The sequence below is a fragment of the Acyrthosiphon pisum genome, chromosome X (assembly GCF_005508785.2).
Source record: "Acyrthosiphon pisum isolate AL4f chromosome X, pea_aphid_22Mar2018_4r6ur, whole genome shotgun sequence".
NCBI classification, from domain to species: Eukaryota; Metazoa; Arthropoda; class Insecta; order Hemiptera; family Aphididae; genus Acyrthosiphon; species Acyrthosiphon pisum.
The window spans coordinates 38,709,610-38,731,549 of NC_042493.1; the positions used below are offsets into that span (position 1 = coordinate 38,709,610).

General features: G+C 30.4%; 1 protein-coding gene across 5 annotated transcripts in view; it reads right to left on the minus strand.

Moving 5' to 3' along the window:
- Positions 1–1,232: 1,232 nt before the first annotated feature.
- Positions 1,233–21,940, minus strand: part of LOC100165865 (teneurin-a) — a 43,164-nt gene continuing 22,456 nt past the window's right edge. For 3 of the 5 annotated variants that reach the window (XM_016803371.2, XM_016803369.2, XM_016803370.2), the window contains 25 exons: positions 20,065–20,184; positions 19,824–20,002; positions 19,614–19,747; positions 18,087–18,329; positions 17,802–17,967; positions 17,348–17,600; positions 17,038–17,276; positions 15,741–15,898; positions 15,299–15,681; positions 13,606–13,747; positions 13,284–13,541; positions 13,056–13,214; positions 12,527–12,767; positions 12,206–12,465; positions 11,971–12,146; positions 11,780–11,912; positions 11,377–11,649; positions 10,985–11,293; positions 10,609–10,925; positions 9,811–9,952; positions 9,619–9,750; positions 9,294–9,551; positions 8,848–9,025; positions 6,763–7,403; positions 1,233–2,362 (listed from right to left, as the gene is read on the minus strand). In XM_016803371.2, the coding sequence (XP_016658860.1) occupies positions 2,054–2,362; positions 6,763–7,403; positions 8,848–9,025; positions 9,294–9,551; positions 9,619–9,750; positions 9,811–9,952; positions 10,609–10,925; positions 10,985–11,293; positions 11,377–11,649; positions 11,780–11,912; positions 11,971–12,146; positions 12,206–12,465; positions 12,527–12,767; positions 13,056–13,214; positions 13,284–13,541; positions 13,606–13,747; positions 15,299–15,681; positions 15,741–15,898; positions 17,038–17,276; positions 17,348–17,600; positions 17,802–17,967; positions 18,087–18,329; positions 19,614–19,747; positions 19,824–20,002; positions 20,065–20,184 (5,803 nt within the window). In that variant the 3' untranslated portion in view covers positions 1,233–2,053. The remainder of the gene's footprint in view (positions 2,363–6,762; positions 7,404–8,847; positions 9,026–9,293; positions 9,552–9,618; positions 9,751–9,810; positions 9,953–10,608; positions 10,926–10,984; positions 11,294–11,376; positions 11,650–11,779; positions 11,913–11,970; positions 12,147–12,205; positions 12,466–12,526; positions 12,768–13,055; positions 13,215–13,283; positions 13,542–13,605; positions 13,748–15,298; positions 15,682–15,740; positions 15,899–17,037; positions 17,277–17,347; positions 17,601–17,801; positions 17,968–18,086; positions 18,330–19,613; positions 19,748–19,823; positions 20,003–20,064; positions 20,185–21,940) is intronic. The other 2 variants (XM_003243597.4, XM_003243598.4) reach the window with 1 other exon arrangement.

Here is a 21,940-nt window from a genome sequence, read left to right on the forward strand (position 1 = left end):
TATACATATATTACATGTTTCATTCATATTATATATTGCATATAAACGATCCGCTTTATATAGGTTATTAGGTGATTAATTTTTTATAAGATAATAATTATTAATTTATGACTTTTTTCAAGAATATTTATTTTAGGTATAGTTATATTACTGAATTTTTTCAATAGCCAAATAAATTATATGACAACGTTGCACGTAAATTCGTTCTCAGTCTTATTCTTTTTTTGGTTTTTTTTGGTCAGTGGTAAATTCTTTGTTAATTTAAAGTATTCTCAATCATTCTATAGCCATATTTAGATATATGTTAGTGTTATCTAAATTCATTGTTCTCGGCCATTAGTCACTATAAATTTTATAATTCCTTATTACACACAGCTGATTTGGTATAACACACAATTTGACGTATTACACACAAAAATTAGCCCTGTTTTATTGTTAAATAAAATTAGTGCCATAGTGCTGCAATGGTGTGCTAGACACTCACACGAATGTTCATTTACTTCTCACACACTTCTCTATATGACTTCACGTGTTAAACCAATTGTCTATCTCCTTAATAACAGAGCTTTCAACCCCCTTAAATGTTCATTGTTTCATGTTGTTAAAATAGTGTGTGTAACGTTAGACTAAATACAGTTTCTGTTTCATAGTGTAGCTTTAAGCCATCAAAAATATTTTAAATACCTATACTTATTTTATTTGTCCGTTGTTGTTTGATGTCACCTCGTATCTGTTTTTTCATAGATCTCAAATAAATTAATACAATTGTGTATGTAAATAAAATACATGTAAATGCAGGAAATTTATTTGTTAAATATTTATATTGATAATAAGTATTTTTACAATTTTATAAATATCTGGACACATCAAGTAAATTAATATTAAATCATCGATAATGATAATTTTGGTAATTAATACTGATATTCGGCACCTATAATGCACTGGCCGTAATTTAGGTTATATATACTGTACATAAAATTCAACACATGGGACATTTAAAAAAAAAAATGTCACCAATGCTTGAAAATATAAGGGTTGATCATACAAAATCGAATATTATTTAAATATAAAAATAAATTGATTAAATGACGTTTTTGGCAAAATTAAGTAGGTACAAACGAATGTACTTTGTAATAAAAGAACATTGGAATAATTACCAAACAATAGGTTTCTACCGTGAGCCAGTAGAAATAAATTACTCAATTCATATAAAATACATAATATACCATAAGGACGTTACGAACTTAAGGTTTATAGAATAAACAATACACATAAATACGCCAGAACAATCTTAACACTTTAAATAAATAGCAAAATACAGTGTTTTAAAAATGTTTTTTTTTCAAAATCACGATAGGAAGAATCAACGAAAACATCAAATAAAGTAAATACATTAAACAGTAAACACAAGGCCGTACTTAGGATCATAAACAATCTAAAATTAATCGATAACATAAACATACTATTTTCATCATAAATTCTTATAGCTGCCTAAGTGGTATTAAAATGAAAAAAAATCTGTTTTAATATATTTCTGGGACGAGTATGCAGACCCGAATGATCCCTACCTAAATATGGCCTTCAGTATATACAGGTGTTTACACATAACATTTATAAGGGAAATAATAACAATATTTTAACCTAAAAAAAATGGCAATCATACAAACAATAATAATCAACCACATATAACATTAAAATTAGACAATTACTGCGGGTCGACTCGTTGACTGGATAAGATGTGAGTAATCTGATGTTGACGACTCGAGTTAGTCTTGAGATATTTTGTAATTATAATAAAGTATAGGTTTCCTACGTACAGTAACCTAGTTTCCAACAATATCCCAGCTTCGGTTGGATTGTGTGACAGTGTTATCGTGCCGAACGACCCACGCCACTGTCGTGTTTGTCATTGATTAAAATCAAGGACCACTCAAACAGTATCGGTAAATTCAATGATTGTTTTTTTATCTTAAAGAACATAATAATATACATATGAGAATTCATTGTACACAGTCCGACAATAGCTGCGAAAGCGCCATCGACGTCACGGACATTAGTTTGTCTTAACGAATCTAATGTTGTACGGATCGTCACACAGCTCCGGATACCTCTCGGTGTCTCGGATATACTCGCCGTCAAAACCATTAGCATAGCCCAGTTTTAATATCTCATCGATCTCGGCGACCGACCAGTCCTTGTTCGTGGGTAAGCCCAATCTTAACAGATCCCGTTCCCTGTGCCAAGCCTTTCGCATCACAGACGTCTTAGCGTGATGCAACAGTCGCTGTTTTTCGTGTTCCAACGTTGTACCGTACCGCAAATTTATTACCGTGTCCGCACAATGTATCCGCACGTCCACCATCTGAAAACGAGAAACAAATAAAATGGAAAACCATAAAAACTTCGGACAATTGTGGGGCTCAATAGGGTAACTCCCTAAGTTATTTTACTATCAAAAGTTTAATAAGCAAGGGTAATTGTGTTAATATTATATATAAACAGATGTGTTCGTCTCATCATTACTACACATAATTTCAAAAACTATTGTATTGTGGTGGTTTAAATAGGTAAATGTGGTTTATGATGGCTAACTAGGTCTGAAGGATTGTTAAGATACTGATGTTAAATGTTACAAATATTATGTAACTATTTGGGATACGCTGAGTTTGAGTGATTGGCCTTCACCAGATGTCAACCTGAAATAATAACGGTGAAACCCAATGGTCCCTATTTAGGAACAGCCCGATTGAGCACGGTCCATATTTTTTATCAACTCGATTGAGCACAGTCAAACGAATGCAACGTTGCCAATTTATCTGTCTGACTGTAAACACGTCTTGAAATACTCGTATACGTAGCCAGTGGGAATATTAGGAACGACATAATCGTAAAATCAGAATAGGTACACCCATGCATCGGCGATTACGCCGATTACGTTTATCTGTACGACTGTAAGATTGGATATTATTTGTTATCTACATTATATATATACTATACTATGCTCAAAATGAGATGATGACTCGGCGGCCAAGTTGTGCGCATGGACGTGGCTTTGTTCCGTGGTAGCCGCCGAGTCATCATCTCGTTTTGAACAGAGTATAGGTCGCTGGTAGTACGCTACTCCTTCGAGCATCCAAATGATTGAGCTCCGCGGTTTCGTACCCAAATTTCTCCCACCCTACAACCTAGTCACCGTCGTAAAGTCCCCCACACAGTACGCAGCGACCGTGGTGGGAGATGTGTGGCAGCAGCCATGTGACGGTAGTGGTGACAGTGTCGGCGGAACGAATTAACGGCGACCAGCGTTTTGGAGGGTTCAGTGGTGGGAATGCGCGAAAACGGACGAATTCTGGTCGCTGCCCAGTAGCGTTCTACTGGCGGCCTAAGTATAGAAGCGGGCTTTTGTATTGTTAGCCATAATATAAGTAACTTAGACTCAATACTATCAGGCGTTAGTGGTTAGTTGTTGTTCGTCATTACACGTTACCCCGTTTTATTTTAAATAACTATTTTTATATACACCGAACGCGATGGAAAATATTAAAATAAAAGTTATTTTATCAGAGAGAGGAAAAGAATTAGCCAATGTTGGAGCTTTTAAGTATAGGTTTATTTGATTCATACAAAAAGCGAGTTATTAAAATGGCGATGCACGAAAAATAATTGTACAGATATGATTTATTCTGAGCCAGATAAAAAAAAATGTTTATTAATTCAAGTGGACAACATCATCATGTAGGAAATTCACCTAGTAAATTAGAAAGGCAAGTATTACGTGAGCATTGTAAAAAACGTGCTGAAGAATCATGTCAACTCAACCCTTAACATTTATCAGAAACGAAATTTTAAATAATTTAGAACAATCTTCAATTAAATACTTCCAAAATTGCCTAAGTCACCGAAAGACGTTTTTTTACAGTTGAATTTAATGAAAACTCAAGATGATTTTAAGTTTCATAGACAACCGTTCATAAATATTCCCGAAGATTTCATCCTACAATTTATTAAGCATGATTGTATTGATTTTTTTACCGATGGTACATTTAATTATGCACCCAAATATTTTGTACAACTATATACTATTCATGAATATAAAAATGGTTATTATTTACCGTTAGTTTATTTTAAAAATCAAAAGATATATATAAAAAAATGTGGATATTCCTATAAGGCGTATGTATGCAATATTTAGGACGTCAGTTCATATTCAAAAATTACACGTTGACTTTGATAAGGCAACCCACCAAGCCGTTTATGAAGTTTTGAAAATGTACAATTAATAGCTTGTTGATTTCATTTAGGTTAGGTGGCGAAAAGTAAGTACAAAATAATTTCAAATTAAATTATCATACATTAATTGTATCCTTAATTAATATAGATAAACAGCGATTCCATTCTCAGAATAGCCTATAAAAAAGAAAACGATGGACTAGGAAATTGGATAAAGAGTTTTTTTTTGGTTAGATTTTCTTCCATTTCATGAAGTAACCGATGTATTCGTCGAACTCATGAGTGTCTATCCAAATGATAGACTCTGCTCAGAATCTAGCGATATATTTTTAATAATTATAAAGATGCTAATCTCCATTTCCCCCAAATATATGAGCTAAAGAACTTATGTTTGATCCAAGGTAGATCATCCAAAATCTAATTATTAAATATAAAAAAAAATGTTAATTTAATTTCTATGAAATGCATTTTTTTTAGAACAACAAACTAAGTTGAAAGTTTTCACAGAACTTACAATTCACAATTCTACAAGTCTTACCCACACATATACTTGGTAATTATGGTTTTACAAGAAACTGAAGCTGTAACCATGACGAAAACTCGGTCAATTGAAACTGACTGTCATAAAAATATGTGTTTTATTGAAATTCAAAAACTGAATGTAACAATAATAGGTAATTATGGTTTACTAAAATATTTATTAAAAGTGGGAAGTAAGTATTTAGGATACCACTTAAAAAAAAATATATTAAAAATTGCATCTATAAATTAACTTTTAGATTAATCTAAATTGGACATACATTATATATATTTGTAAAATAATTTAATTTTATACTTTTATACACTGATAAATACTTTGATGATTATTATAAAATAATTCCTGTAAATATTTCAATTTATTTTTAAATTATTATTTTGCTGTGTGGGACGGCAACGTTGTACGTATTTCTATGACCAATCGTGTTATATTTTCTATTCTTTAATTATATCTGTGCTCAATCGGATAATGAAAAAGGTAAACTGTGCTCAATCGGGTTCCAGCCAATAATAAAGTAGTATTTCACCGAACGTCGCCGTGTACTGATTATTTAACATTTGAGTTGTCAACAATTATCAATTACAATTTTACGTTTAGATGAAATTATGTATTCATACAAAATATTTTATGTTATTCTTATTATTATTATTATGAGGGTAGGTATTGACGTGAAGCTTGCGCATATTGAGAAAACAAAAGTAAAGCGTATTCCCTGAAAATGGCATGAAAATTCCAGATAAGTACCAACAAATATTTCTCTAAATTACTTGGCAACAACATCGTATCTATTTGTGTGTATGCTCTCAGAAAATTTGAAATATTTTCAATGATCACTGCTTATTAATATCGAGTTGCGTAGCAATTTTTATATTTTGTGTCCATATTAACACAACTATTCAAATTGTCCATCCATTCATAATTTGTTTACGTTTGTTATTCGGTGTTTACTTAAGTAATCAACTAATGCCAAATCTTTGGCCCGTTTCGATGTTTGATTTTGATTACCTACATTGTTCATATTTGTATTTAGGTATTATTAGGTATATTATTATATGTTATAAAATCTACCCGACAAATGGTGGTCATATGAAACTGAATGGTCAACAAATAAAATTTCCCTAAGCCCAATGATAAGTAGAGTGAACTTTTATTACATGCAAAGCCGAGCATTCACCAGTTAAAAAGTTAAAGTACTTTTAACTAAATTACATAACAAGTTATTTTTTAAAAGTTCCAATATCTAAACACCGAATAAAAATTTGTTCCATGATATCCCATAAATCCTTAAAGAATTAACATAAATAATAATTTATTTCTGTTAGTATATGATCTATCATTAGAGTTCTTCCTCCTTTTGTTATTTTTTCGGTTAGGTTAGGTTTTACTAAATTATAGTAATATAAATTATTATACAAATTAAAAGTAAAATTATTATCTAGGACATATCTAGGCTTTTTTATTATATTTTAATTTCAAAGCAAGTTATGAGTATTTTAAAATTTAAAATTGTTTGTACGAATTAAAATACTCATAAATTGCCTTGAAATTAAATTATAATAAAACGCCTATGAGATTCCCTAGATATTACCATGAATCAATACTATCTGGCTATAAAATAACAGAATAAAATGAATTATTGTTAACGTAAAATGTATTATGTACGTTTGTAAGAAGGAAATGACATATGCGGGTGTGTCATCCCCTTAAGTTACTTTTTTTTCTAATTTTATTAATTTTTAACTTTTACAAATTAAAAAGAAAGAAAAGCAACTTCAAACTTAAATTAACAAATTGAAAATATCAGTTAACTGGACTGGTCTTGGTTACACAATACTATCTTCTATACTCTATTATCATCTAGGATTTCCCAACAAGGCAGCATAGCAACATCGAATAAAAATAACGCACAGAGTTGTGGTAAGTATGAAAATGATACAGCTGTGTGCAATCGTTTTGTATCCATACTAAGAACACCATTAAATTATTGTCCTTACCTTTCCAGAATTGTTATCTAACTCTTTTTCGTGGAAAGTGGTATTCATCTGCGAACCAAATCTCTTCAATTGTGCCTTATCTTCGTTGGCATGCCAAATGTCTTTTTTAACGAAATAATAAGCGTCTTGTTGGGCACCGTGCATCACTAAGCTGAATGGTAACAAGAACGTGTCGTTGAAAACTGACGTGAACACATCCTTATAAATCGGATTTGCATTTGGAACGCTTTGAACAATCACTCGACCGTCCGATGATCTCGATATGTGAATACCATTGCCAAAAAGCGGTGCTAGAGATGCTCCTGGTTGGATGCCGTGTGCTTTGGGACCTCTATCTGCATTATCTTCTAAATCGTTCATGTAGAACGTCATCCACATCGGGTCATAGTATTTCGGCTTCTCTTTGAATGAATTGATGATCGGATCAGCGTGGGTTTTTGATTCAGGAAGAGACGTGAGTTTTCGTTTGTTTAACAGTTTAGTCAAATGATTGAAATAAACGGACGTTATGTCTAATGGTATATTGCCAAGGCTTGCTGACATCGATGGTAATAATGATGGGAATGTAGAAATGGATTGTGGCATCTGAGGCATGAGTAGCTGCAAGTCGTAGCCGACCAATGACAACCAATATTTTTCATCTATAAAAAAATTTTTATTTTTAAAATAATTTAAAAATATTTTTTATTCATTATTCTATTTATATATATACAGGGTGATCCATTTAACGTAAGACACTTATTACACGAAAAGTAGATGGTTAAACGGTAAAGTGTCTTGCGTTAAATGGATCACCCTGTATATATATATATAATTATATAAAGAACGAGCACAAACGTAGTAACAGGTATTAAGATTTAATTAACATAAACAATTAGACTAAAATTAAACTAATGACTATAATCTAACTGGCTATTGAGATAAAACTATATCCCATGAAAGAGATGGTGAAAGATGGGTCGTGGTTTGCGTCACGTATGAGCCATATAATTCGGAAGTTAGTCAAGAAATTATCCGGGAAGAAGTGATTTTGGATGGATCAGATGTATCAGAGTGGATGGGTGAGGGACTTTCAAGCAAATTTGAGATTGAAGATTAAGGGAATCGATTTTACATATATTTTAAAGGAAAGAGAGATTGTACGCATGTCTGTGATCAGCAAGACTGTGGAGTTGCAGAAGTTTGACTGTTGAGTATCGAGTCTAAGAGCGAGCAGTCAAAGAAAGCGTATCTGAATCCTTTCAATCATGAAGCTTGTATATGCAGTAGCGTAAGTTCCAGAAGACGTATCCGTACTCAAGAGTAGTAATGAGTGGTGGTGTTGACATAAAATTGTGAGAGGTAGGGAGAATTAAGCGTAGGAGTTTGAAAGCTTGAAAACATATATGTTCGATGTATTTGGTATGAGAGAGGGTGGGAATGAGTGTAAAGCCTAATTCACGTAGGTGGTTTTATAAGTATGCTGTTTATTTTATAGGATTAATTGAGTTAGAAAAGATTAATACACCACAATTGGGGAACTTAATATTGAGTACAGGGGACTCACTCTATGATCACAGTCAGTAATTTTGTAGGTGAAGATAGTCAGTGATAGAGGTTATGTGTGGATATAATTTAATGTAATCAATCAGATGCCATATATCAATCAGCCGATGGCATCTCTTAATTTGCACGAAATGTAACCTTTAGTCATCAGGGCCCACCGACTTATAGTTATTATTTTGAAGTGTTAAAAGAGCGTGACTAACGTTGTCGATAGAAAAATGAACATAGTTTCGTAGAGTGAAGTTTGGATTAGTAAGATTTAAAGGATGAGCTGATGGAATAGATAAAGAAGAACTCCGATGTATCTGAACCTGGTAAGACCTGGTAAAACTGGAAGAACCATCTAGGACATCATTGAACGGCATAGAGTTTTTATCAAATGTTCTATTGGATTTAAAGTAACTAAATTTGGAGATACATACAAATAATACGATATTATACAAAGTATATGGTTATTGGTTATATTGTAAGACTGTAACATACCTCAAACAATACATAATAAATATTTAATATATGAAATAAATTTGTTCAACAACATACCTTTAAGATATTGTCGAGTAGGCATTACATTTATTGGATCATTGCCATTAAACCTGTATAAATGTAATTGTTGGGGCTCTGTTGCACGAGCTAGCATGCCTTCCCATTGAGGTGACATCCATTGTCCAACTAGAGGATCATAAACTTTTCCATTGGGCATATGAACCAATGATGTAACCTGTTTTTTTATAAAAAAAAAATACTGTTGTATATCTGATATATTTTATATATAATTTTTGAATGAGTATTTGTAGTAATTTGTGGTAAGTATAATTAATTAATACAAATTAAATTTAGGAAAGTATACTTTTGGGTTCAACTTTAAATAAATACAGTATACTATGCTGTATTGCTTTTAATCATGTTCGATCTCAGCAACTACTTGAATGAAACACTAATGTAACACTAGACAATTTTTAAATAACGTTTCATTTATCATGATTTACCTGATCTAAGAGTCCACCACAAAAATCAATTGGCAAATATAAATACGGATTCGAATCATAAACTATGTGCCCATATGGAGATCTCATAATTTCTCTAATGCCTTCTCCATATTGATTGAAAATCATGACAGGCGTTCCACAATGGTCAGTAGCTACATAATACTTATATCTATGTACTTGAGCGTAAATTAAAAATCCTCTATCGTCATACGTCAGCGACATCAACTTTCCATCTCTCGGACTAAATATATTACTGACCTGTTTTACGGATAACACGTCATGGTAAATACATAATACTTTAATTTCTGTAATACAATTTACTCACTTCGTTTGGATTATTATGATTAGTATAAAAGAACTGAGTAACATTTCCGAAATTATCTTTTCGCGTACTAAGTCTATTGAGATGATCGTAGAAGTATCGTACATCAAAACGGCCTCTTTTTATTGCCCTCACCTAATTTTTATGAATTAATTATTATTTTCTTACTTTTTTTAAACGTATTCTATATATTACCAGAAGTCCTTTAGAATTATATTGAAATTTTTCTTCTCTAGCATTTTGTACAACAAGTCCACGGTTATTATACCTATAAAGTCCTTCTCCGAATTTTTCTATCCGATCCATAACACTGTGTTCCATAGGAATCATATTGCCCCTAATTATAAATTAAACAAATATTTAATTTGTTCGTAGTAAGTATGCAGTGCCGTAGCTAGGGGGTCAAAGTTTTGGGTATTGAAATATCCTTTTTATTAAAAAAAAAAAGCTTAAATTTACGAAAAAAAATAATAAAAACAACGAGAGTGTGTGAGCCCACCATTACACTCTGGGGAAGTAAAACTTCTTTCATAAGTATTGGGGCCCGTGAAATTATAAGTGAATTAGGGAGAGTGAGAAAAATCAATACAATAAAAATAAACGTGTCGTTTCATTTTTGGTTACGATTTTTTTTCCACCCACACCTTAAGAAAGAAGTCTTACTTAAAAAATGTAATGATATAATTTCACTGGTGGGGAAGTGAAGAAAATATTATGGGAGTTTTTGAATTCAATATTCTTAAATATGATAGCATGAACCAAATTACTATATTGTAAAAATCCAGTAGTGCCCTCGCCCTAGCCAATATTATAGCCCTCCCCACGAAAAAAATCCTGACTACAGCACTGTATGTATGTGTGTGTATAATTATTTGTGCAATCACATATACCATTATACTTAAATATAATATGTACATATTGTATATACATATCATATATACATAAACACATAGGTATATATATATTTGTGAAATATATTATTATAATATGCACCTGTACGTCATGGCAAGCATATTTCCATTTTGATCATATTTAAAGCTCCAAGGCTCTTGTGCTTCCACCGACATTAGTTGTCCATCGGCATCAAAAGTGTAGTTCTTTACGATTGTATAAGTGTTAACACCTACGTTATGCGTGTAAGTACGTGACTGTTCAATCCGACCATCCAGATTGTACATAAACTCCATGCGGAAAACTTCCATCTGGTGTATCGTGACGGACATATGTGTCACTTGGAAATAGTCATTTGTTACTCGATTAAATATACCAGTTCCGTCGGTAAGTCTTGTTATGTTTCCATTTGTACTTCGCTGTGAATAAATTACCTATGAGTTTAACGTTTCCATAGATTTTTGGGAAAATAACTTACCTCAAATTGACCCAAAAGCTGTTTGCTGCCAGTTATCGGGTTATATTCAATGTGATTTTCTGGTAAGCTCTGTCCACCAATGCGACCTTCAATCAAAATCACTCTGAAATTACTATCGTACTCGTATGTGATTTTGGCGTTGCTAAGACCAGTCTTAGGCCCATAGTCAATTCTCTCTTCAATTAACAACCCATCGTTATACTGATAGTCCCATCGATATTCGAAATCCATTTCAATATTTAATACTTGACTTGGCAGCTGAGTGTTTGGATAGTATTTAACTTTTGTAATTCCATCTCCGTGTACTACCTACATATTATAATATTATAATCATTAATCAAATACACTTTAAAATAAATATACGCATGATGCAGTTTAGTGCATAAATTTACTTGTGATAATTGACCGGAACTACGATATCTATATAGAACTCGGGCGCCATCTCCAGGATACACGGTTTGGAGAAGCGCTCCAGTATAACTATAATGTTGTAAGTATGCTCTCGTTGATCCAGGAGGAGTATATGTGTAACGTATGAATCCCAATGACGTTTGAGATGAAAATGAATGTTTAGTTCCAGATGGTAAAACAATATTTTTCAAGCCACCAGATTCGTCATATAAATACCCAAACTTTCGATGAGTAGAAAGTTCAATTTCAGATATCTGTGAGGAGTACCATTGGTAAATTTATTATTTGTATTCATAGTGACTATATTATGATTGTATTATAAGTTGATTAAAATTTTTAAGCAAACGGAATTAAATAAGACGTATTAATTGTAACAGTACTTGCCTTATTCCAACTGTTATAAAGATATTTTACAGGACCTCTATGGCTCAATAGCTTTTCTACACACAATCCATGATGAGTGTACTTGTATTGCTCGTTTATTGCACCCCAACTCCAAGATTCCAGGCGATTGAATCTATGACCGCATTTTTATGATAACGCTCAATTTAAAAGAAATATTTTTTATTAATCACCTGTCATATGTTATATTAACACTGTGTTTGGAGTGTCCAATCGTCCAGGATAAGGGCAGGCCGTTCAGGCTGTATGCGATGCTGAGTAAGGAAGTCGATGGCTTATCACTACTATAAACAGTCTCAATTCTTGTGTACTGGTTATAATCAATTATGAGGACGGAACTATTATTAATCTAAATAAAAAATCGTGTAAATAATTAACGGTATTCCTAGTTTAATAAAAAATATTTACTGTCAATTTTCTTCTTATAATGAATTTGGTAGAGCCTGCATCTCCAACGAGAGAATACGTCCACAAAACAATGTTTGACAAAGTACCTCTAGACGAAACTTGTCGATTAAAAACTGGTAACATTTCCGCTTCCACTGGCAAAGACAGTTCTAATATAGGGTGTTTAGATTCCGCAAAACATTGCACTACTTCGCCAGATCTGGAGCGGAACATAAATGAACCGTTTTTGAAACTAATAGCCTCACTAATGGCAGAAGCACCTAATAAAAATAAGAACACATTACTATGTATACTATTATTAAAAATAAAATTTGGACTTACTATTTTTCACTATAAGCTTTTTGTAATCATTCCCTTCCATTTTAATGGTTATGTGATCTCTACGACCATCTAATGATATCATACTGATAGGATTATGCAACGGCGTTAGTACGTTAACTTCAAAACCATCATCTTCCATTGATATATGAGAAGAAAGTTCAAAAACTTCACCCGTTGGAAGCACAACATCAACTAAACGGCCTAATTTATCGTAATTATAAATGAATAGCGATCCGCCCTGCTGAAAGAAAAATAATATAACAGGTACTTATACTAATAGGTACTTCAAGCATATATTATTATATTAAGTACTAACTAATATCGTTATTAAAATATATTTCCAAAGTCAACGCTAAAAATATTTTTTTGATAATTAACCGTTTACTAATAATACAACTGTATTATTAGTAAACGAGTAAAAAAATAACTGCATACTATTTGTGTTTAATTTATTTTATGTTAGATAACTGTAAATAGTGATAATATATATTTTAATTATGATTAACATCTTAATTATTACTAAACGTACTTCCGCAGTAGAATCAGAACGACTTGTAAGAAGTCCAGTGCTGCTATCGTAGTTAAATGTTATTTCAGATCGCCCTTTTTCTGAAAATTTTACGAGATTTCCAGCACCAGATATCACAAGTTCGGATTTATAATCCTGTGAATTTTCTATAGCGCTCACCTTTAAAAAAAAAATAGAGACGTTTGGTGAGGAAGTCGAAACAAATTTATTTTGATCAAATAAACTTACCACATTACTATAGTCTCTCAAAAATAGCATTTTGTTCCCTGAACTATCTGTCACGGTTGACAACTTTCCAAAACTAGTATTCTTAGAATACAAGAATGTATATCTTACTTGACCAGTCATTAAATCGTGAGTAGCTGTATGTTGACCGTATCTATTAAAAATATAAATTTCTCCAGTGGCTGGATATGGTATTTGAAACTCGCCATTCATAACATGCGATGGCAAGTATGGTTTTAGAGCGAGAATATGAAGATTACCCTAAAATAATTTTTAATAAATTAAATTTAAAATCAATTTTAAAATAGGATTAATTACAATGTACCTGATCAGCAATGTTAAGCACACCATCTGGAGATGCTATAATAGCTGAAATCGTTGTAAATTTTGCAGTGATTGATAATAAATGTTCTCGCGACCCGTTTCCGCATTGACAAGTAGTATTGAAGCTGTCACAATCACATTGCCTAAGTAAACATAAATCACACAGTTTTTTAAATTTTTTTTTTCCTTAAAGAATTCAGTAAATCTTCTATATAAAATTGAAATCAAAAGATCCCGCTATTTAACTATTTAGAGCATAATTTTCCTATTATAACCTACCAAATAAGATTCCGTTACAACACTGTGGTAACCAAATTACTTTATTGGGTAAAAATGTATAGATGTATGTAAAGTGCTTACTAAGGTATAGTTATTTTTTTCAAAACATTTTTATTATAATAATTAGATAAAGTATAAAATGGTTAAGATTATACCTAATAAAATATCTATCTCATTGTGTTGGTGGTAGAAAGCAAGGTACATTAATTCATTAATGCAATATCTATGATAAAATTAGAATGTCAAACAAAATAAAATCAAAACTTACATTAAAATAGAATACTTAATATAATATATATAAGTAGTTATAAGTGATTCAATTTGTTTGAACTAAAGAAACAATTAATCATAAGAATATTATGAGCACAGTGGGAAAAATTAACTCCTAACAGTTACCTGACAAAGTTAATGAGTAGTAAAGTCCAAAATAGTAGGGCCTCCAATATATTACCCACGGGCCCGGGGTTATCATTCCGTGATCCTATTTGTAGTGGTCTAACGCGTCCTCATTTAGACCCACCCTCCCAACAAACCACATTGCTATATAAATAATAAATATATTGCCATATTATGCTCATAATTTACACAGGTAAATAATGTTTATTTGAAGTATTTTAGATTTTGAGCAAAGCGAATGATGTTTATTTTTTTTATCCTGTATACAAAATTTCTACCAGAAGGAGTGCCTAGATTTCAACATATTATAGTACCTTTTCTTTTAGCAAATTGTTTATTTTTTAATATATAATCTTTTAAATATTGTATCTATAAGTAAAACATGTTAAAACTACTTCTAATAATATTTATTATTAATATTTACATTATCGTCAAAATATTATTAAAAAATGTAATATTTTATTTCAGGGCTTTAATTTTAGAGAATGTTATATAATATTAAACAAAATATTATTGTTTATTAGAAAATTATAATATAAATATAAAAGTAAGTTAAAAGCTTTGAACATAGATTGGTTTTTTAATACCTACATGATTTTGAAATTTTTTATCGGTTTAAGTATACCTATACCTATTATAAATATATATTTGTATTCAAATATTAATAATGTGGTCATTACACTAATTAGCGTTTAAAAAATATTTGTTCATTCATTTTTATGAGATCGTGAGTAATATCGTAGTTTGGGGATTTTTATTCTGATTACCACAGACAGTATATTTTTATTGTGAAAAATGAAACTTTAGCAAATACATATTTGATTTTTTTATGATTTTTATATGGGAGCATTACCACCACGCGTTACTTTTCTTTAAAGGACTAGAGCCCCCCCCCCCAACATTTTAGCCCTTGTTGCACTTCTGTAGTAACTATTTATGGACATTTTTATTATTTGAATTTCTTCTTTAAAAACATAGTATTCTCTGTACTGGTCTATGTTGTTAGATTTTATATTTACTTTTGAGGATTTTGGGTTTGTTGATAGCCAGCAAAGTGTGATATGTATCCAGCAGAATTGACCACCTTGATAGTGTTGACCTTTCGAGAATCACTTTGGGCTATATATAAATCACCATATGGACTGAACGTTATGCCCAGGATGGTGCCCAAAGCCGTTTGAGTGGCCTTCAATGATTCTGTCATTACTTCTTGGTTTTCATGCAATTTTGATTCTTTTCCACCCTTGTCTACTTCATTCCCCGAGTAACAGTGCAATGGCGATCCTGCCACTATTTTAACACGATGGTCTTTAGTCACTTTTAAAACTACTCTATCGTCAGTGATATGCAAACTTTCATCCAGGGGATTCAGCGCTAAATTAGTAGGCCATTGAAGTTGTACCTAGTAAAATAAGATATTAAAAAAGTAAACTTAACCAAGATCCTACAATTTTGACATACTTGTGAAGTCGGTACAGTGGTTTTACAAGGCATCGGCTGCCAAATATTATTATGCTTATGATGACCGATTAGTGTATGAATATTTCCATTACGACTAATCACTCTAATATTGGTGCCGTCAGCTAAGTACATCGTCCCATCAGAAGATATTGCAATACCTAAAAAAAAGTGATTTCAAGATTACAATCTTTAAAAAAATTACTTCAAACTTAACAAAGTAAAGATACATTTTTAACTGTTTTAATGTACAAACAAATACAGTTTTAAAATAAATCACAATTTACAAAATATTAAATGAAATATTGAATTTCTAGAGGAATGAAAAATAATTTTAAATAGAGCATCGGAGGCCGTTGTTATTATTAGTTTGTTTAATTTTAAAATAATACTACCACATTTTTATTCAGTTTTGATGCTAATTTTGTATTAAATCGATGGTGCTTCATACACGGTAGGTGTCGTTTATATTCAATAACTAGGTACGTGATTTTCAATCGTTTAAATTAAGAATTGAATTAAATATGAGTACATATTATAGTATTAAAAAAAAAATAAGCTTTTCAGATGATTTATTACACAATTAGCACTTAGCAGTCAATTGTTACCAATTGCAGTGTCATTGATACGTTTTAATTTTTATTGTAGTCTTGAAATAAAATAGCAATAATACGATTTTGGAAATGAGTAACTATTTGAATGTATAACATAATTTATAATATTCTATTATTGCTATATTATAATAGTACATTCCAAAAAAGTGGACAAAAATAAATTAAAGAGGATATTTTTAGTAGGGATGGGCCGATACCTCTTTCTACCGATATCCGATATTCCGATATATGCAACATATAAAAAACCGATACCCGATATATTTGAAAACCAACATTTTCAGCATAAACAATGAACCGATATTAAAATATCACCGATACTATCAACCGAAATCATTTAACTATTACAATTTATAATCAATACTATTATGCTGATAGATTTGTTTTTTTTTTTTTTTGGTATCAGTTCAAATATCGGTTTAAAAAAAAAATCGATACCGATAAACCCGATATCACCAATATCGGGCCATCCCTAATTTTTAGTAATAATTACTAAGCATAGACATAGGTTAAGACTTAAATTTGTTATAATATTTTTATACATATACAAATTAATTTTTATTCACTAATCAGTATATTAAAAATTAAAATATATAGTACTACACATAATTACATCATGAATAATAATACTTATTGGTTAGGTTAAATAAGGTTAAGTAATAATAATTATAATTGATTAATTTCCAAACCTTTAGGATTCGACAATTTTGCATTGATTGCTTTCCCACCATCGCCACAACTACTTTGATCACCTGGTATACAACGTTCTCCTGAACCAACGTATACCTCGTAGTTTATTGTAGGATCAACTACTACCGAATTTGTAGTTAACACACGAAGTATTTGATGCTTTTCAGGATCAGAAACGTATAAATGTCCATCGGTTGGAGACAAGCATAAATAGTATTGATATGATACTTGAGTGGCACTGAAAAATATTGTACATATTTTGTAAAAGGGATCTTATATTTTAAGTAATTCCATTTTCTAAATAAGCACCTAAGTTGTAATACTGTAAAAACACTTCCATCTGGTGTCAACTTTCTAATAAGATTGAAGTCTCCGACATAAAGGCTTCCATCAGGACCACAGGCTAATGCTATAGGTGATAACAGCCTTGTGTCCTTGGCAAGTCCGTTACAATCCTTACAATTCAATGGCCTTTGCATACCTGTACCAGTTACCACATGTAATGTGTGAGGATATTGATGCTTAAAGTACAATATAGAACCATCGCCTTTTTGTAAAATCCCTAAAAATGTACATATCGATGTTATATCAATTTATTGATTTCAGGTTTCTCGAATTATATGAACTGTATTCTAAAATATATACTTATAAATAAGTCAAAATGTATATTCAAAATAAATATTCAATTGTTATTATTGTTTATTAATGTACAGTTATACTATTTATATACTCTTATGTTTAGCTTAATACAAATTTAATTTACCTTCGTGAAAGTTATAATGGTGATGTACATCTAAACTCCATCCACCTATGTCTGATATGTCCACATCAAAACCTTGTAAAACCGCCATTTGTACCTCCCACACAATTTGATTACAGCTCTTATACTCATAACCAATTGAAACTTTTGCATTTGCGATTCCGTAGACCTATTATAAATGTGTTACACAATAATGTTGATTAAATATGAAGCATTTCACAACGAATATAAATATGTTGTAAATACTATATGAATAAATAAACATTTAATTATATAGAGCTAACTAACTTTTTGTTTGTAAACATTTCGCTTATCCCATGTAAACGTGTATTTCAAATTAGGATCTGCCTCAAGTTTATGATTATAAATTGATCCTTCAATTTCAACTGAGATGTGCACAACTTCTAGCTGTGGTGATATATCAGATTGAGTGAGATGAATAATTAAATACGAATAATAGCCCGTTGCCCAGCTGCTTCTGTATATTAGATTCAAATTTGAACCAGGGATACCAATACTTTCTTGAAGTAACTAGAAATAAAAATTTCAATTTTACACTTAAGATTTTTATTCAACAACGTAGTTTTCAATTAAACATTTACTCTGTAAATTAATGTCAATCAAAATTCAATTTTCTACTGAAAATGTTTATATTTTCAGTAATACAATATTTATAGATTGTTTTAAATTATGAACTTATTATATTTTCATTTGACGTAGGTAGTAATTATAGATGCATACGTCAATAAGACAAACATTAAAATAAAATAATAAATACTTTAAGAGGACGCCACATCTGAGTGTGTTGTCTCCGTTTTACGAATATTCAAATGTATGTTCTGTAGTTCCAATGTTGTGCAACAAGGTTTTATAAAAGAGTGAATTGACCTCATTGATAAAATTATCAAAATTAAAGGTAGGTAAGAACATAATTTATGTTTATTCGAGAGTTTTTTTTAAGAATATGTTAATTTTTAAGAGAGTTATAAGAATTTTTAACATTGTCGTATCCAAGTGGTCGAACCCTCGTCAAGATGTGCTATATCAGATTATTACATGAATTAAACTTTGAATGAATATCGATTTATCATTAACATTATCTATTGATCATAATGTATTTGTACAAAAAAATTTTTCACATAAGAAAAAAAATTTAAAAACCTTTAAATTTGATAAAAAGTCAATTTTTTCTATCATAAAATGTTGTTTCAGAAAATAATTATTTGGTCGTTGGTAGTTATTCTTGAAGTTTTCATGCATACCAAGATAATTATAATAATTAGCTGGGATTTCACTGTTGTCATCAGTAGATAGAATACTTAGGACATAAGCTCCTAATTTAGATATAGTTATTTAACATACTTGCATGAAGTATATTTTAGTTCCTAAGAATATTTTTTTGTCAAATCATCCAGTATCTACTCAATGATTTATTTTCAATATTTTAGAAAAAATATTGTTTGCCAATAACTGTTACATAAGACTATTTTAATTATACCTTAATAGTTAATACCTACTGGCTACTGTGATATCGGATCAGGGGGATAAATTTTATTTATTTCTAACTCCTGTCAAACAAATTTTTTTAAATTTTTTAGTAGCTGATGGTTATAAACTTATAAACAATGATTATAAAGTAAGACTGATAACAATATTTGTGATAGTTTAAAGTGATAACTTTTAATCATGACCTATAATTATGATGAAGTCTGAAATAGCATAGAAACAAATGTACAGTTATCTTAAGTGTATTAATAACTGTACTTACATTTACCCTTTATAATATATAAAACTCATTACGAAGGACAATTTTACCTGTGTTTCCGCGAATATAACACTTTTTCCTGGCATGCCTCCGATTTTTTCTGGCAACCACGTAGATACAATTTGTGGATTTTCTTTGTGATCAATGCACGGTGTTACATTGTACGAATTATGTTCGTATAGACCTACGCATATGGTAATTTATTTATGAAAACAGTTATTCACTATGGTATTGGTAAAAAAATTATCAATGAACGCTACCATTCGAGTCCAACGTGGATTCTTTATATGAATCCATTTCCTCATTTAAAGTCATTATTATTGACGGTAAGGATACGATCTGATTCCAGGGCACGTACAGTGTTTTGGTCTGGGGATTGAACGGGCTTCGCTGGAATTGAAGCGTCACTGCTTCACCACCGTTGACCATTACGTCAAACCTAAGCACGCACGTACTCAATTAATACATTCTCAAGGATTGATATTCGTTGATTTTATTTACCATCCACCAGCTCTAGTCAACGTGAATCCAAATCTCGAATCTCTATCCACTGAGACTCGAATGCCTATAATTCCCAACCCCTGCGGTGACAATACTTGGCCCCGTACTACTGATACTCGTCTAGAGAAAAAACACAATTACATTTTAATACAATTAATACCTACTAAATAAACCAAGTCACAGTCGAACATATGTAATTTTTTTCTTAAAACATTAATCAAAAACAATATAGTAATATTAGTGTTTATAGTTTTAAAATGTCAAATTTAAACCATTTTTAATTACGAGTTGACAGTAAATTACCACTTTAACCGTATTTTTTTTAAGTTTTAATTATTTTAATCATTGTTTATTGTCTCTTAGATGAAAAGTAATTGAAACTATCGATTTTGTACATTTTTAAATATTTTATAGCAAGGTTCTCTAAGATATATTATGTACCTACATAATATTTATTTTAAGTAATTATTATTTGACGTATACAAAAGTTAGGTAACGAATAATACTCTATAATTTGTATCAAACCTGTAAATAAAATACAATTTTGTACTCTATTAAGAATTGTTTTTTGGTTTTAAAACCTAACCCATAAAATAGTTCATTACCTATAGATAGTTTAAAGAAGACTATTAAAAACTAACGAATACCTATCCTACGTGTAATTTAATTTTTTTAATACCTATCCAAGTGATTTAAATTGATTCGTTTGATCTTATTAACTCTTTACGATTCGATTGTATAGATCATATAATTTATTACTTGGTAGGTATATGTAATAATTTTAAAAAAACATCTCAATATGTTGATTTTTAAAATGTTTAACTAAAAAATCATTTTTAAATTTTGAATTTGACAAGATTTTCACGCTTTTGGACCCAACAAATCTAATTTATTGACATATATAGAAAAAAAAAACTGAAAAAATTGATAATTTAAAATGTCCGTAAACAGCTAAAAATGCGTACAAATATTTTGAAATTATATAAGTATAGGAATTGATAAGATTAATATATGATGTAAATGTCAAGTACCTGTCTACAGATATTCATTTTTTAATTACAACAAAATAAGAAAACTAATACATGAGAAATCGAGTGAAATGAATATTCAGTGTTGTAACAATTTGAACTTCAAACGTTCATAAAAATTTAATTTAACTTTATGGTGGTCATTTTTTTTTTATTAATTCTGAAAAACTTATGAGGAATCTTGTATTAAATTTTCAATTCTTAGATTTAAAAACAAACATTTTTATGAATTTCTAACTCAAAATAATTTGCACATTTTCGTGATTTTTTTCTTATTTTGTCAAAATTCATACTTTAAATGATTATAAAAAAAAATTGTTAGTATGTATTTAAATATTTTTTTTATTCTTTCCTATAAAAGAAAAGTTGAAATTCAAAAATGATCAGCGATCAAATTAATGATTATTATGCAAGATCTTATGGGGAAAATTAAAACCAATAGAAGGTACAGTTTCTTACTATGGATATCGTAGAAAATCTTGAAGACAAAGAACTTATTTATATAACCCATTTTGAAAATAAATGTGATGGATTTTATGTACTTTGTTATAACTATTTTTAAAAAAAGGAACAATTTAAATCAACATATAATTAATTTAAGATCAATGTTAAGGATAACATATGGATAAACCCGAAGCCAATAACCAAGTAACATGGGGAAATGTCTAAAAATCAGTTATATCTATATATAATGTAATGTCAAATAATGTTACTTTTGATGAAGAAATGTTTTTGGAACAACTCAACATTTTTCACTAACAAAATTAAGAGTGGGCATTATTTAGAAATAGAAAATAAATGGAAATCTATTTTCAAAACATTTACCTACAATAAACACGCATTTTCTA